Source organism: Megalops cyprinoides, chromosome 20, assembly GCF_013368585.1.
Source record: "Megalops cyprinoides isolate fMegCyp1 chromosome 20, fMegCyp1.pri, whole genome shotgun sequence".
Lineage (NCBI taxonomy): Eukaryota > Metazoa > Chordata > Actinopteri > Elopiformes > Megalopidae > Megalops > Megalops cyprinoides.
In genome coordinates, this window is record NC_050602.1 from 12,641,977 (window position 1) to 12,658,887 (window position 16,911).

The window sequence follows — 16,911 nt, forward strand, 5'->3', positions numbered from 1 at the left end:
ATAAATGCATAAACTACATTTATTATTTTTTGCTGTTATTATGCTCATACAACGTCTCCCATAAGAACTTCTCCTTCGAGGATTCCACTGACCGGTATAAGAGAGGAAGTAGAGAAGTGAAAGCGGAATTGTTACAATATGGGTTTTTATTTCATGCCAAGGTGAGCTGAAATTTCATGACCAGTTTTGATTTGTGACTTTGTTCATCACTTTCCCTGGCCACAGATCATCTTGTGAGTTGAGATAGATCACAAAACGACATCAGTGCGCTTCTTTAATGAATTTCAAAGACATTTATTGACCACCCTCAGTATGATCACAGGTGTGTTGTATGACAAATGCCACTCTTAATTATTCTGATAACTTCAGTTGTAACAAGAAAAAATGTACAAATATTGTAAATAATGATGATAAATAGACATTTAAAATCATTTAAAAACACAAACTAAAGCAAATGATTCCAACAAAAACATCTGTGTATTCCTTCATGCCATATTGCATAAAGATAAGTACTGATAAAATTTATGCAATAATCTTGCTTATGCATATTGAGAGATAACAGCAGCATTTACAATATTTTAAATGGCTAAGCATGAACACAAGAAAGAGCCATTACCAGCACTTTGCACACAAAATTTGTATGCTATTGCATGAATGTGTGAATGCTTTGAATAGTTGCTGATTCATGTAAAAAATATGTGTGGTTGCCATAATGGATATGAATTATGACTTACTGCAATGGAAAGTATTTCACACAAATCTAGACACCATGAGAAATACATTTGCCAGATATGAGCATGATAAAGTAATGCTGTAAAAATATATGCAGAAATTGTGTTTTGCAAGTATTTTGGGCACAACCAGGGACCAAAAGGTAAGACAACAGGTGTGTACAGATCTAGAGGCCATGCCTTATACGTCTGCCAAACATCTGGTAAAATGAATGAATTGTGTGAAAAATGCATTACAGGAATATAAGGAGCATTGCCTATGACCCAGGTCAAGAAAACGTATTTAACACATATCAAGATTCCATTAGTAATAAATGCAATGATGTGAAAAGTTAGAAATAAAATTGTACTTTGTCATGGCTGTTCATAACTGTCCAGTATATAGCTGATAAATGTGTTAAATGTGAACTGAATGAGTGCTGTGGAATGTTACTGACGTGTGTGAGACACATTCTGTGGCCATATTGGAGCATAGATCTTGCATCTATCTATAGACTATGATCTAAAAAGTGTACCAGATGTGAGGAAAAATTGCATTGCATGACTTACTTGTGGACCAAGACAGAGACACAGAAAAAATAAGAGTCATGGCCAAACCAATAGGCTTTCAAACATCAGACATAGGCTTCAAAGCCTAACAGATTCACCTTAAGTTCTAACTCTCACAAGTAAGTGCACTCTAAATAGCTACATCACGTTTGTACACTACACATCCCACAATGCACTGCACAAAGGTAGGCTTTGCTGTGGAAGAGCACATGCGCGTTCCTTGCGGACGTAGCCGGTGTATCATGGCGACATATGTGGATATTCTGAGGAGCGAGTTTCCAGAAATCGACACCGAAGTCTTCGATTATATCACGGGTAAGCCGCGTGAGGTATTCGGGCGAGCCGGACGGGTTCCGCTAGTCCCGGAAAGGCTGCCAAATAATAATGCCATTCAACACACAAATATGGGGATGAAGAAACTGTCTGAGATAAAAACTGTCTTCATCGGATCACTGCTGGCGATAGGAAAATAGGAGGGGGAAAGATAAACGTGGACGTACTAGCACTTCTAACGTGATAGCTGTATTCGTTGTAAATCACCAGTATATGTGTTGAAAATGTCTTATCAGCGAAGACTGTTGTGTCCATAAGTTTTCGCAATGAAGTTGCACAACAAAACGACGGTAAAGCAAGCGCAGCTCTGTCCTCCGCGAACTGGATGTGCTAAAAAAAAAGTGAGTGTCGGTACGCTAGCGGCGACTGCGGTGTACAGGTTCTCAGTCGGTCTTCCACATTGCAGTAGTACAAGTGGGATGTAATGCCCTCTCATCCGTCGCCGACGGATCTAAAACTGATAGAACAGATATAAGATGCTGATCTTTTGAGCATCACCAACGGCATGGATTTGTCGCATAGCCACTACGTCACGCGCAGTGAGTCATCAAGGGTAACTACACTGTGACTCTTTCGCAACCTAGGATCATGAGCTGGTGTGTGCGTGTTTCAGGTGTGTTGGACTGCGGCGGGGCGGATTTCGAGGATGGTGACGAGGTGTTTGACGCGATCGGAGGCGTCCTGCAGGAGGTGTCGGCTGACCGTAAGAATGAGGAGGACATCCGAGATATCTGCTCGCAGATGTTCAACACACTGAAGCTGTGAGTTGAGCAGGCTGTCACACCTTACAAACGTGTCCTCTTTAATTGCCCCCTCTAGAATAAGTGCCCAACTGTCTATCCCATCAGTAGTAACTGCCCCCTCACTCTGCCCCCTCAGGAATAACTGCCTCCCTACTCAGAAGCAGGTGCTGCTGGACGCTCCAGTGCAGCTGTCCCAGATTAATGCAGAATGTGGTAAGAGTCAATGTGGCCAACAGTTCACTGCTCAGCTAGTACACAGGATTCTGTCTCTCCCCTGCTGTGAACATTAGATCATAGTGAAGTCTGGAACATGAAGTTTCCACAGCTTGAATGAACTTCATTGTGACCTCCCTGTCTCTCCTGGTCCTTTCCTTCAGTCAGTGCCTCTGATGATGTCCATGGGATCTGGATGCTGAAGCGTAACCAGAACACAGTAAGGACTGGAGCCATTTTTTCCTTAGCTGTGTTCTCCATGGCGGTTCACTTTTAAAACAATAGAGGATAGACAGAAGACTTTTTTCCAAGATTTTGATTCTCTGACTGGATGTTCCCTCTTTCTCCATCTCTTTCTTTTCTTCCTCCCCTTCACTCTCCGCTTCCTACTTACCTCTTTCTATTAACCTTTTCGCCACAGACAGTGGACGCCAAGAAGTTGGAGAAGGCAGAGGCCAAACTGAAAGCCAAGCATGAGAAGAGGAGTGAAAAAGACTCCCAGAAAACGTCCAGCCCGCTGTGAGTTATACATGCATGCTCTCTCGCTTGCTGGCATGCACACCCACTTGCGCACGGTCACAGAATGTTGGTGGGTAAGGGCACTGCTGGTGAGGTGGCTGATGGGTAAGGACGCTTTCTCTTTCAGAGTCCTGGAGGAGGCGTCGGCCAGTCAGGCTAGCAGTAAGAAAGACAACCGAGTCGATACATCAGGGAAGAACCGCAGCTACGACATCCGCATTGAGAACTTCGACGTGTCGTTCGGGGAACGGTGAGTGATGACCTTGGCTGAGACCATCTCTCTATTAGCCTGTATGTCTGTATTTTCTCTCTCTCTTGCCATGTTGCATACTGACTCTCTGAGTCTGTCTCTCTCTGTAGATATTGTAGTCCTTTTTAAGTGTTTTATGCCTTTCTCCTGTTTCACCCACTCTGGGGTCCTCATTTGTACTACACAAAGCTCACCTATTTGCAGTGCCTTTTGTGGTTGTGTAAGAGTACTTAATTAAGATGAATGCAGCCCTCTAGTACAGTAGCAGGCAGCCAGCTCCTGCTAGTGCACCACAGTAGAGCAAATGACATCTTTCAAGCAACTCACAGGCATGTCATAAACAGTTAGAGCATGACAAAGTTACACCTCTACATACTCCTACAGTCATTATATGAAAATGTCACAGCTCAGACTCAGCCTGAACGGAACAAGCGCCTTAACCAGCCAAGCCACTCAGAAGCCCAGTCTCACATTCCTTTATTGCTATTTTGGCTTTTTCTCACTGCTACAGAATGGTTTTTAGGTCACAGTTGTATGCTAGCCTTCCCCTTTCTCTACACAGCAACTAATCATAAGTTTACAATTACCTTTCCCTGCCTTACTGAAGTGCTTACTGAAAAGTGCTGTTGAATAAACATGGATTGAGATCATTGTGATGGAAGTACTGATGGATAGATGGGCAGAGTGCATTAGTGCATAAGTCCTGGGTGAAACTCCCCTCTCTCTCTCCGATAGGTCCCTGCTGCAGGGGGCGGAGCTCTCCCTGGCCAGCGGGCGCCGGTACGGCCTGGTCGGGCGGAACGGGCTGGGGAAGACCACCCTGCTGAAGATGCTGGCGAGCCGGAGCCTGCGCGTGCCGGCCCACATCTCCATCCTGCACGTAGAGCAGGAGGTGGAGGGCGACGACACGCCCGCCCTGCAGAGCGTCCTGCAGAGCGACACCGTCCGCGAGGGGCTGCTGACGGAGGAGCGGCAGCTCAACGCCCGCATCGCCAGCGGGACGTGAGTGTGCTGCCCGCGGGAGGCACACAGGCAGACACGCACACACGCTTTCTTACTCACACATTTCATCCAGTGTCTCACATTCTCACACCGTCCCCCTGCCACATCAATCGGTGACAAAGCAAGTTAGTATTGAAAGGCTGGGAATAGGGGGATAGATGTTTTTTCTAGAATTTTTTAGGGTAGGTTGAAAGTGGACTGGGATTATATTACATTAATTTAGCAGATGCTCTTATCCAGAGCGACTTCCAGCGCAATAGAGCAGGAGTGTATCCATTCAAGTTGAATGTCAAACCAATACACAGGGAATGGGATTAGGGGAAAGAGGAAGACGTTTGTCAAATTTGGGGTTGAAGTATGGTACAGGGGTGGGAAGTGTGGTAAACATTTTTTAAAATTGTTCTTTTACTTTTTAAAGAGTAATGAGTGCTTTGCTGGCGCCTCCTAGTGTTGAAGCGTTTATTTCATTGTCTGCATTTTGACTTGAGACAGTATTTGTATTATTATTGTTTGTTGTTATGATGTTGTTTGAAATGCATGGCCAAGAGTTTAGGTCACATAATGAAGATAACAATGGTCCCCAGGTGTCAGACTGTTTCCAGGTAACTGACCTGTCTATACGTCTCTGCCTGCCTCTCAGAGCGGATGGGTTGGAGAGCGTCCGTCTGTCAGAAATCTATGCCAAACTGGAGGAAATCGAGGCAGACAAGGCACCTGCCAGGTAAGGCTGGGAGGCAAGATGCTCCCATCCTATCTCCTTTGGCAGGGGTTACATATGCGGGCTGTGTTTAATTAATTCACCTCCCTCTCTCTCTCAGAGCCTCAGTGATCCTGGCGGGCTTGGGGTTCTCCCCAAAAATGCAACAGCAGCCAACTAAGTAGGTACTCAGTATGCGTGGGCTGGTGGGTGTGCCCAGGACTTGATGGTTTTGGGTTTAAACCCCATTTCATCTCAGTAATTGCAGGAGATTGGTTCTTGATGATCGTTTGTGAAATTGGAGGTGTTTGTCAAAATGGAGAAGGCTGCTTGCCAAGGAAATGAGTGATGTAATATCATATGACCTCTCTTTCTCTCTTTGTGTGTGTTCTCTGTGCAGGGAGTTCTCTGGAGGCTGGAGGATGAGGTTAGCGCTGGCCAGAGCTCTCTTCGCTAGGTGAGTTACACCTCAGTCCTTGCCCCTCAGATTTATTATATATAAGTTAAACCATTGCCAAAGGGTGACTAAGATATTATTTTCTTCTCTTTGTAGGCCTGACCTATTGTTACTTGATGGTGAGTGGAATTTTTTCGCTGAAATGATCTAATGCCAGAGCTCATATGTAATTGATCAATGCAGGTATTCTGACAGAGAACAATGGTTTCCTTGTAGTGTTAACCAGTCTGTGCTCTTTTTCTCTGTTCCTCATAGAGCCAACCAACATGTTGGATGTCAGAGCCATTCTCTGGTTAGAGAATTACCTGCAGGTGTCTAGTCCTTTTGGCCTCTACAGTTATACCTGTGACACACTGACTTCTGTAGTCCTCTGTCTCTGTAAATGACCGCCTGTGCCCCGCCTTCCCACAGACGTGGCAGTCGACCATCTTGGTGGTCTCCCACGACAGGAACTTCCTGAACGCTGTGGTGACTGACATCATTCACCTACACTCCCAGCGGCTGGAGAGTTACCGGGGCGACTACGAGAACTTTGTCAAAACCAAGGAGGACCGTCTGAAGAACCAGCAGAGAGAGTATGAGGCTCAGCTTCAGTACAGAGAACATATTCAGGTAGGACACACACCAGCATGCTGACAGACACACACACACACAGACTGTCAAACACCACACTGCTACACACAGACACATACTCACATACTTTCACACAAATGTACAAGCACACTCTTAATCCTACATAGGATTTGAATAGTGTTATGCTCACACTCACTAGCCTGGTCTGACACTGTTGTTCATTCAACTTGAATCGATACACTTCTGTTCTTTTGTGCTGGAGGTCGCTCTGGATAAGAGTGTCTGGTAGATAAGTTAAATGTAATGTAATATGCAGACACTTTCACTTATACACATGCGTACACACACACACACACACACACACAGGCATACACACGTCTCAGTGTCTCTCCCTCTCCCACAGGTGTTTATTGACAGATTCCGGTACAATGCTAACAGAGCCGCACAGGTGCAGAGCAAGCTCAAACTGCTGGAGAAACTGTGAGTCTCAGCCTTACACTACCCATCTCACATTTCACTCCCTAGGCCACCTGTATCTCAATCTTTAACCCCACCCTGTTCCCTCTGCTCCAGGCCAGAACTCAAGCCTATAGAAAAGGAGTCGGAGGTCACGTTAAAGTAAGGCACTGTCATGGATTTTACAAATACAGTTACCGCAGCTAATATACAGTGGCCCACAGGTTGTGTTGTTTGTGCTGCATTGTAATGTCTCTCGGTGTGTACATGTGTCTGTGCACGTGTCAGGTTCCCGGATAACTTTGAGAAGCTGTCCCCTCCGGTGCTGCAGCTGGATGAGGTGGAGTTCTATTACAGTCCAGACCAGCGGCTCTTCGCCGGGCTGAGCGTGTCTGCTGACCTGGAGTCCCGAATCTGCATCGTATGTATTGCTTTGAGATGCTAATGCTAACACTGACACCGCTACAATACTACTGTCACTGTAATGTTGCTATTGGACTGTTGCTATAATACTGTTACTACTGGTAAAATACTGTTGCTACTGGTACAGTACTGCTGCCACAGTACTGCTGCTATAGCTTCCAATCATACCACTGTCATTATTACACCTAATGCTTTCATTCATGGTTTTCCCCCTCATATCTTGTTCTGTACCTTTCTTTTCCATCCATTCCTTTCCTACTCTGTTGATCTCTTTCTCTTTTCTCAGGTTGGGGAGAATGGAGCAGGGAAGACCACCATGTTAAAACTGCTGATGGGGGAACTGACGCCCATTAACGGCGTCCGACACGCTCACAGGTGAGTCTGACATGAGCCTCCATACTCATTAGGGAGCCATGGTGTGAGCGTGTCTGTCTGGGTGAAGCATGCGTGTGCGTATATGTGCATGTAGGATCGGTGTGTGAGTAAATAAGAGTTTCTTTCACAGGAATTTGAAGATCGGTTACTTCAGCCAGCACCATGTGGACCAGCTGGACCTGAATGTGTGCTCAGTGGAGCTGCTGCTCAACAAGTTCCCAGGTACTGTTTGCATGACATTACATTGGATGCATTTACATATTGTTTAAACACACATACGCACACATAAAAATATGCATATGCATGCACACATGGTGAGCTATGCACTGAAACACACAGAGCTGAGTGTCTATAAATCCCCTTCCCACCCTCCTTCTCTCTTTTCCTCTCATTACTTCTTTTCCACCCTTTTCCCCCGCCCCCCTGCCATTGGCTTCCTCCCAGGCCGGCCGGAGGAGGAGTACAGGCACCAGCTGGGCCGGTATGGGATTACAGGAGAGCTGGCCATGCGACCGGTGGCTAGTCTGTCAGGGGGCCAGAAGAGTCGAGTGGCCTTTGCGCAGATGACCATGCCCTGGTACCTTAGAATCGGTGTATCCTTGTGTCCCTCTGTCAGTCCATCTGTCCACATGTCCGTGTGTGTGTGTGTTCATGTCTGTCTGCCTGTGTGTGTGTCTGTATTATCGAAGCTGTCTGTCTGCATTAATGTGTACCCATATGTCTGTGTTCATTTGTCACACTGTAATGTGATTCCCCTCTGCCCCCTTTCTGTGTGTTAATTTTAGCACAGTTTAAGGTCTTTTCTTTCAGTTTTCATGTAATCTTTTCTGAGGAGTTTGTGTCAATGTGCACCTGGCTACTAACCCCACCTTTTCTTCCAACTCCTCCCTCTCTCCCTTCCTCTCTCAGCCCAAATTTTTACGTCCTGGATGAGCCAACTAACCACCTGGACATGGAGACGATTGAGGCCCTGGCAAAAGCTCTCAACAAGTTCAAGGTACAGCTTCTCTAACCCTGACCCTGTGAAGCCACTCTTCATAGTTGAACCGAGTTAAACAAATATCAAATTATTAAATAACTTTAAAACTTAAGTCTAAACCAGCCATTCCTCTGGGCAGTCAAACTTACACCAAGGGAAAAGATTGAAAGCAGTGAAGTTGCTGTGCCATTGCTGTTGCTATAGAAATTCCATTTACCGTCTGATAGGTCAGCTGGGTATGGCTGGCCAGCGCTCATTGGGGGCTTAGGTCAGGTGGGGGCGGTGCACTGGTGAAGAACAGATATGCATTGTTAAAGGGAAAACACCAGATTTTCATGTTGTTCCTGACTTTACACTGCATTTGGCATGCAAAATAAATGCAATGAATCATTTCAAGATCAAACAGCACACATGAGTCACTGACACTCTTCAACAAGTCATTAGCTTTTATCTCAATATAAGCTCTCAAAACATGTGTAGGTGGCTATTTTTGACCAACAAATACTTTGGCATTTTTATGAGGAAGCTGTTATTTCATAAAATTTCATGGACAGGGATAGACAGTCATCCTTTCAACATTACTAGTCTCTGGCTCTGGTCCACAACAGACACAGCAAGTCTGAATTTTCTCTCCATTCAAATGTAAAATGCCTTGCAGGGTTTGTATGAGATGTAATTTGCTGCCAAGATGGTCTTGAAACCTGGAAAGCATAACAGATGAGTTAGTTGTATTGATTAATAAGAAATGAGCGGGGTGGATTCCTACTACAGTAAAGGTGAGGAACATCACATACACAGTGAATATATGTGTGTGTGTGTTTGTGCATGTGCATATGTGTGTGTGCAAGGGGGATTAAACCTCTCGGCTCAGAATTGATGGCTATATCACGGCATGATTACTAATTCTTTCCCAGAATGGGATTGAATAAAACAGAGGTAATCACTGTGCCCCTCTCTCTCTCTCTCTCTCGCTCTCTCTCTCTCTCTCCCTCCCCCCCTCTCTCTCTCTCTGTCTCTCTCTCTCCCTCCCTGTCTGTATGTGTGTATCTCTCTCTCTCTCTCTCTCTCTCTCTCTCTCTCTCAGGGCGGGGTGGTGCTGGTCTCCCACGACGAGCGGCTGATCCGGCTGGTGTGTAAGGAGCTGTGGGTGTGCGAGGGGGGGAAGGTGAGGCGCGTGGAAGGCGGTTTCGACGAGTACCGGGACATCCTGCAGGAACAGTTCCGAAAGGAGGGCTACCTGTGAGGGTGCATGCCAAGGACACAAGAGCTGCACAGGCGGAGCGTCTCCGCAAACATGCAGAAACTGCCAACTGACTACAACTACAGCTGCCTAATTCAACTGCTCCGTCAATCCAACCCGTCCATCAGTTCAGCTCGACTGCCAGCTACATCCCAGCACCAACTCAACTGTATTGCCAGTTCAACCCAACTGCCAGCTAAACATAAACAGCAACTCAGCTTGATCACCAAGTCAACCCAGAGGGCATCTCAGCCTGACCAGAAGCCCAGCACAAGCCTGGCTGAGGTGATACCCTGACCCAGTTTGCCTCCTCCCCCCCTTTCTCAACACCATGGATTGGCCTTAGTTCATTAAGTACTGGTGGGGGTAAGGACCATTCTGTGACTGCTGGAGGAGGTGGTTACAGTACAGTACACTTGGAAGCCTCTGTGCAGGCTGATAACAGCAGGCGAAAATCCAGGTCACTTTCACCAGGAGACTGAAAGCAATTAAAGCAACAAGATGAGTGAGAAAACAGGAGTGGGGTGGGGCTGCATTAATTTGTGTTAGGCAGGCTTGTGTGCGTGTGTGTGTGTGTGTGTGTGTGTAAACCTGTGTGTGTGCGTGTGTGGGGGGCGGGGGGTTGTGGCAGAAACCAGGTCATGCTGATCTGTCCCTTCTTAACTTGACACGATCCCAGCTGAATGCATAATACTGGTGTGACATTGTATTGCAAACATTATGTTGTCACAGTGTTACAGAAAGGTTGGGAGAATGTGTGACAGCTGGGGTTCTTATGGAGCCAAATAAATCCTCTTTTGTCTTAGCCCTGGTACCCCCCTGTATAGACAAGCCAGCCAGCCACACTGGAGGAAAATCAGTGTCCATGTACTGTATACGTGCATTTCAGAATACCATCAGAAATGAGCATGGTTTCTCAAGTTTTGATGCTGTACGTAAATTATGAATACCTGATTTAAATGTTCATAATAATATGCTAATAAATAGCTATGTAGAAGGACTGAGGAGGCGTTTCTTCCATATCACACTACTAAACTTTGATGGAAAAACTCTGTACTTTGAAAAGATGCTGGTGAACAGATTACAGGTGAACCATCTGACAGATGCTGTGCTCCTCTCTTGTCCAGGAAGTGAGGGTCTTTCGGTGTACAGTGATAGATGAAGCATATGAATCTTGCGAGTGTGGTTCTGTTGGACCAGGTTATTCTCTAATTTGACCATGACATATGTCTCATTTCACAAGGTTTTATTGCTGTCTATATATAAGCCACTAATACTGAGGTACCCTCCAACACAAGTGAGTTTGCTCATTGTTTAAGGGTCTGATGTATCTGTAGATTTCTTAATGTCTTAATTCATTCTTAATTCCTGTTATCCTGTATCCTGTCAGTTATACAGACAACTTTCCCCTCAGGCAGTTATGTGAAGTGAAAGTTGTTGGTCCGAGCTCCAAGGGGGACGGTTTGCCTAGGATTATCACAACCCCACGATTAAACAAAGAAGTTCATATTTCTTTGTAGGTGAAACAGGTGCACTGAAAATAAGGACCTCTTTTACGTGTAGCGGTAACACTCGGATGCCGCTAGGTTTTCGTTTGTGTCGTCTGTGAGGGGAACCCCCTCTCTCGGTGAACGAGTGAGGGGGGCGTGCATTTGCACGACTGCTACTCGTCGCTTGCAAAGAAAACCTTACACAAGAAAAACGTAATCCATGCAATCGACCGTTGTCCAGTCCATATAAACGGAAAGTGTCCATAGTACATAAAATCGGAACAGAATCATCCAATCTGATCAAAAGAAATTTCTTGCCTACTTGAAACCCCCAACAGTATCCGCAAAAGTGGTCGATTACTGTGGCATTTTGCCAGCACTTGGACATTCTAATACCAATGCGATGGGGGGAATTCTCAAATACCTTCCCACGCGTCGTTTTCGTCTGGATGCGTTCATAAGGTCTTGACCATGTGCTGTTGTGGGTAAAAATAAATTTGAAATTATCTGGATAGTATGACAGTGTAACTGTGTTGCACTTTTGTTTCACTCACGTACTTGAGCGTTTCGGAGGTACCCCCTCTGCCACATTCGTTTGAGTAAAGTGGCTCAGTTGTGTCAACCAAAGTGACGTCACTAGAACAGATCGTGTGAAGTCTTAAGTGTCGTTTTCTCGAGTGCAGCTACTTTTGCATATTCCCCCCCCCCCCCCCGAAGTGTGTCCGATCTCGGAGAAAAAAAAAGACGATGCAAATGACAAATCTTTTCATGCAGATTCGTCATCCGTTACAACCACACCGTTCTTATTTTCCGAGACATTCAGAAAATGTGTGCCGATGAGGGGAGTTTTTCCGTTTGAAAGAGATTGGCGACAATTTGACACATCGCCTTGGTTTGGACGGGTCATTTTCTTCGCACATTTTGATATCCGCTTCAGCAACTGTGTCGTGAATGCACAGACACACATTCCATCCGGAGTTTTTCGTGCCGAAGACGGTAAAGCTGGGTTAATCTAAAGCCATTCGCTCCTAGATATTTCGACCTTCCGTTTTCCTTTTCCCCAGCATGTTTGGATTGGGGTCTCGTCGTGTTTTTGATCATCACCGCGCCATATCAACCCCCGTGTTCATTCAGTAAAACAGTGTCATTGTATCATCACTTGAACTTGAAAAAACTCGTCCTCAGCGGCGTGATTTAATTAAGGATCTCTTGGCTGAGGAGCAAGCAAATCTTTACAGTGCAAGACCTTCCGCTGGAACTACCAATGATAGCCCAGGTAAGAATGTATGATCAGTCTCAATGATAACTGTTATGAGTCCTATGAAAACAAACGATCTTTGACTTCTCTTTTGCGCCCTGCGAAAACAAATGTGTTAATGGTGTGCCTGCAGTCGCGGAGTCCCCGTTACTGTTTGTCACCGCGAAATGTGGCGGAAATGTATGTCCGAGCTTTTTCCTCTTTTGCGGTTGTGTTACATGGGATATTTACAGAGTAACTACGAGAAACTATGACATTAGGAGTTTCTTATATCTCTGAAACGCAGGCAGTAAATGGTGATCTTTATTGACAAGGCTGCACAGCCGACATCATCACAAGGCAGACACACCTTTTTATGTATATGCTTCCATTGTTTAATCTGTCATTATAACGTGGTCGTCTATATCACGACAGGTTAAATATCGCCGTCGCCATCTTTATTGAAAAGAAGGATTTATGTTTAAGATGTCAGAAAAGGGGAGGGGGTACTATGTCGGCGAGTTGTATCGTGTGTGCTTGATAACCAGTGTGTAAGCCTGCTACATAAAGGACACAAAGCGAATGAAGAAAATAAAAGTTGTTTTTGCTTCAGATGTCTGTACCTTAAGCTCCGAGCTTTCTTTCTGTTGGAACACTGTATGTCATACGGATTCCAGTTTCAGTTTTCATCGCGCTTCCATTATTTAGCGATTCTTTTCATAGTTGATAAGAAAGGTGTTAAGGCATACCAGTTTGAAACCCAAGTGTTTAAACGTCGAAATCGACAAGACCAAAGCGGTAGGTGAGATTTTCCAAGTCGCTCACCAAATGGATGGAAGTAGGCTATTCAAGGTGTTTTTTTTTTTTTTTGATTCGTTAGCTTTTCGGCAGACGCTGAAGACAAACAAAAGACTGTTTCTATGATTACTAACCCAAGTCATTTTTGCTTTTCTGGTCATTGTCACAGGCTGAACTTTTAGTAGATGGATTTAACCAAACGTTCCTTCGTTTGATTTTCTGTATCATAAATTAAAAATATTGCATTCGGTTTTCTAATATCAAACCAGTGTTTCCTCGTGGGTGGTTATCCGGTGAACGATTTTTGCTAATAGCTGTAAGGGACGCGGTAAACGGCAATTGAACAAAATGTATCGTGTGACGGGTTTCTGTATATGAGTAAAACACCGAATTTGACGAAATTCCGTTACATCGATACATTTTCTCCAAACCACAGCTTTACGTTTGACTTTGGTCTTTAAACGTCTGTTGTTATCTGACGAACCGAAAAATTGTCAACTGAAGCTATTCGAAGTCTAAAGGGAAGACATTTTATTGCAAACTAAGTAGTTTACACTCCTGATTTTGTAACAACACAAAGTGGGATACATATTAGCTACACTAGAAAGGTACTGACCAAGGTTGTGAATATCGGTGTTGGTGCCTACGTGTTTTACTTGAATTTGTCTAAAAGCATCACCATCGATTACCAGCCATCCAAAAGCGAAACGCCAGGCGATTGTTACGCATTTGGGAATCGCTTATGTAATACGGTTGGAGTTATTGGATGGTGACTCGTTACATTGCAACCCCTTGTAGCTCAGACACCGCCTACCGTGCGCTGCTTCGGTACACCGTGAGCGCGCATTTCAAACAAGCTCACGTACTGTTTGCGCGCTCCCCATACCCTGTGTTTTGTTCGGAAAAGAGATGTGCGTTTGACGATCTGTCTGTTTCTTAAGTGGTGCAATGTCGACGATAACAATGTGTGTATTATTTGATTGTTTCAGCAGCCACCGATGAAGAGAAAACGTACGGTTGAGGACTTCAACCAGTTCTGCACTTTTGTGTTGGCGTACACTGGTTATATCCCTAATCCTTCAGAGGTATGCAGTACGCATTCAACAGCTCAAGAAAAGTTATTGCATAACCTCACATTATGGCCGTACTTTGTTACTTATTCTTAACTTGTATACCTACAGTGCTTCTTCCTGCCGTATAAAATGCCACAATAAAATAAATGTTGCTTTCGGTTCTGTGCATGTGGTTGTGCTTATTTAGCTGGGGTTAAATTTGGTTAAATAACAAATTAAATTTGAGCGAAGTTAGCTTTCAGTTTTCTGGGTACTTTAAAATGTTTGCCTCTACCGAAAATGTTTTTTTTTTGCCTCCCCCTCCAGGAATGGAAGTGTAATAACAGCACACCAAAAGACAGCCCAAACTATGGTGACAGCCGGGTCTCCTCTTCTTCCTTCCCTGGCTCACCCTGTGGCCCCATTTTGGCGAAGAGGGTTGGAGGCAATGAAGGAGAGACAGCTGAGAAAGGAAAGAGAAAGAAACAGAAGAGAGGTGTGTTGCATGAGGACAAAGGGCCTCGTAGAAGGAGGTTGAAGTCCCCCAAAACCAAGGAGCCCCTCATAAACTCAACTCACCAGATGCCCCAGTTTGAGTGGAGAAATGGAACCCTTCTCCATAACACTGTGGGAGGGAGTTCAGTGGCAGACTGCAAACCTGTCACCCTGCTGTTCCCCCCACCCAAGCCCCGTGCAGGGGATTGTGGGAACGCACACGTTGGAATGGGTAGATCTTCAGCGCAGAAACAGCGGCCTGACTCAGAACCTCAGAATGTTCTGGAGAGGTCCGCGGAAAGCCACACAGACAGAGCTCCTCCTCCTGTTCACCTCGCAAATGATACCTGTCATCTCATCGGCCAGCGGGGTGACCGGCCTGACCGTGACACCGCAGAACCACATAGCAGTGACATCACAGCCCTTCCCGGGGAGATTGGAGAGAGGGAGGAGCAAGAGGACCTCACTGCGATGGATGGGACTGTGCATGTGCAGAAGGAGAAGCATAAGAGCAACGAGCAGGATGAGGCAGAGAGGGGGAAGAGGGGCTGCAGGCCGATGGAGGAGAGAGAGGGGAGCGAGGGAGAGGGCGGGGGCACGGACATCCTTCGCCTGGTGATTGAGAGGTGTCTGAGGGGGTATGTCGCTGATGACCAGGACACGGGATACCACACCGAAGGGGGCAGCGACATGGACCAGGATGCCCAAGACGCAGACGGCAACGCCACTACCATCTCCGGTCAGTGCCTAATTCATTACATCACATGCATTTAGCAGTCACTCTTATCCAGAGCGACTTCCAGCACAATAGGACATATGTGTATTCATTCAAGTTAAATGTTAAGAGTTAATTCTTTGCCTTCATGTCTCCTGCTCTCTTTTGTCCATCAGTCATTTTCACCATAGTACTCACTTCTCATCTTCTGCTTCTGTAACTAAATGCATTTATGAGGTATGTTTTGTGTTATTTTAGCCGACAGTACAGAGGACTTATCGGCCAGCAACAGTCAGATTGAAGGTAACTTGATGTATGACTTGTGAGTCTGTACTTATTCCCTGAATCATCAGGTGGTCTCTTCTTGGCTGTTCTCAGACCTGAGGGTTCCTCTCTCTCTCCTCACTTTAGAGGAAGACTCCTGGGACCTCATCACCTGCTTCTGCATGAAGCCGTTCGCGGGGCGTCCCATGATCGAGTGCGGCGAGTGCGGCACCTGGGTGCACCTGTCCTGCGCCAAGATCCGCCGCAACCACGTGCCCGACGTCTTCACCTGCCAGCACTGCCGCGACGCCAAGCACACCATCCGCCGGTCGGGGCGGGCGCGCTCCGGGCCCCGCAAGCGCTTCAGTGACTAGCGCTTCCTGTCCTGGGACAAGGACACTTCCTGCTGCAAGTTAACCTTCTGCCTGAACTGCAGAGATACACCGGCCATCAGTCAGTTGGTAGTTCCTCTCACTCAGGGCCTTAGGACTGGTCACTCACTGATGGCTACGAGAGGAGCACAGCCTTCTGCCCCATTGCTCTACAGTTTTTACAGTCCCGGTGGTCGGACAGCTGTACCCTGTACACATTCAGTAATGCTGCTACACAGCGAGATTGTATTTGGTGAAAATGAGAAGCACTATGAGATCTCAGCTATAACCTCATCTGATTGGACACACTGCAGGCCATTTGTGTATGCACGTGTCATAATGTGTCCTCCAATCACTTTTGAGCCAGCTGAGAGATTCTGCCCATTTTTGAATCACCATACTCGAGCTGGGTGTCTGCAGTTTGGACTGCAAGCTTTAATGATTAATTCCGAATTGTTGCTCGGATCCAGTTTTTTTTGTTTGTTTATATTCATTTTTGAAAGTGCCCCATATCCGATATCAGTGTAAACAGACTTCTGTCCTGACCTGTCCTGCACACGCATATAAACAACAGCAAAAGACGCTGTCTGTGTAGTCACACAGAATTATGATGAGAGTAATCTATCATCTGTAGAGTGGTGTAAAAGGCACCTGGCCATGTTAAACACATTCAATTCTGATTTGAATGTTGACACACAGGTTGCATGCAGGTAACGTAGGTGGATACCCAACTTATTTCCAGTGTTGGTAATAAGTTCCACAGTAGAACTGAAAAGATGCAACTTTGTGTTTTTTTTTCACTTTTCACACTGTTCTAAAAACATTTGAACTGGGTCACATCTGAGGGAAGAAACTGGAATTGGGCCACTTTTATCTGAGGTCTGAATGTAGCATTACCGTCTTGCCTCCCTACTTTCACCATTTTGGAGGCACCAGGACTGGGTGGGGA

General features: G+C 45.7%; 2 protein-coding genes across 2 annotated transcripts; both read left to right on the top strand.

Annotated features, from left to right (window-relative positions):
- The first annotated feature begins 1,515 nt into the window (after positions 1-1,515).
- LOC118795539 (ATP-binding cassette sub-family F member 3-like) lies at positions 1,516-10,487 on the top strand. The gene is made up of 21 exons (XM_036554106.1): positions 1,516-1,595; positions 2,227-2,374; positions 2,493-2,569; positions 2,734-2,789; positions 2,991-3,088; positions 3,216-3,338; positions 4,074-4,340; positions 4,981-5,061; positions 5,159-5,218; positions 5,438-5,494; positions 5,591-5,613; positions 5,750-5,805; positions 5,906-6,106; positions 6,471-6,547; positions 6,641-6,685; positions 6,812-6,944; positions 7,233-7,321; positions 7,452-7,543; positions 7,766-7,898; positions 8,231-8,318; positions 9,385-10,487. The coding sequence occupies exons 1-21, from the start codon at positions 1,523-1,525 to the stop codon at positions 9,541-9,543; spliced, it is 2,136 nt and encodes a 711-aa protein (XP_036409999.1). The 5' UTR covers positions 1,516-1,522; the 3' UTR covers positions 9,544-10,487.
- A 1,726-nt stretch (positions 10,488-12,213) lies between these two features.
- LOC118796102 (PHD finger protein 23A-like) lies at positions 12,214-16,510 on the top strand. The gene is made up of 5 exons (XM_036554932.1): positions 12,214-12,306; positions 14,055-14,150; positions 14,445-15,351; positions 15,586-15,630; positions 15,739-16,510. The coding sequence occupies exons 1-5, from the start codon at positions 12,295-12,297 to the stop codon at positions 15,963-15,965; spliced, it is 1,287 nt and encodes a 428-aa protein (XP_036410825.1). The 5' UTR covers positions 12,214-12,294; the 3' UTR covers positions 15,966-16,510.
- The last annotated feature ends 401 nt before the right edge of the window (positions 16,511-16,911 follow it).

Bases quoted from the DNA above. Each gene is read 5' to 3' on its own strand.
- LOC118796102 (XM_036554932.1), top strand. The intron at 14,151-14,444 runs GTATGCAGTACG...CTCCCCCTCCAG, and splicing joins ATATCCCTAATCCTTCAGAG to GAATGGAAGTGTAATAACAG. The intron at 15,352-15,585 runs GTCAGTGCCTAA...GTGTTATTTTAG, and splicing joins CAACGCCACTACCATCTCCG to CCGACAGTACAGAGGACTTA.
- LOC118795539 (XM_036554106.1), top strand. From the start codon at position 1,523: ATGGCGACATATGTGGATATTCTGAGGAGCGAGTTTCCAGAAATCGAC. The intron at 2,790-2,990 runs GTAAGGACTGGA...TTTTCGCCACAG, and splicing joins TGAAGCGTAACCAGAACACA to ACAGTGGACGCCAAGAAGTT. The intron at 5,062-5,158 runs GTAAGGCTGGGA...TCTCTCTCTCAG, and splicing joins GCAGACAAGGCACCTGCCAG to AGCCTCAGTGATCCTGGCGG.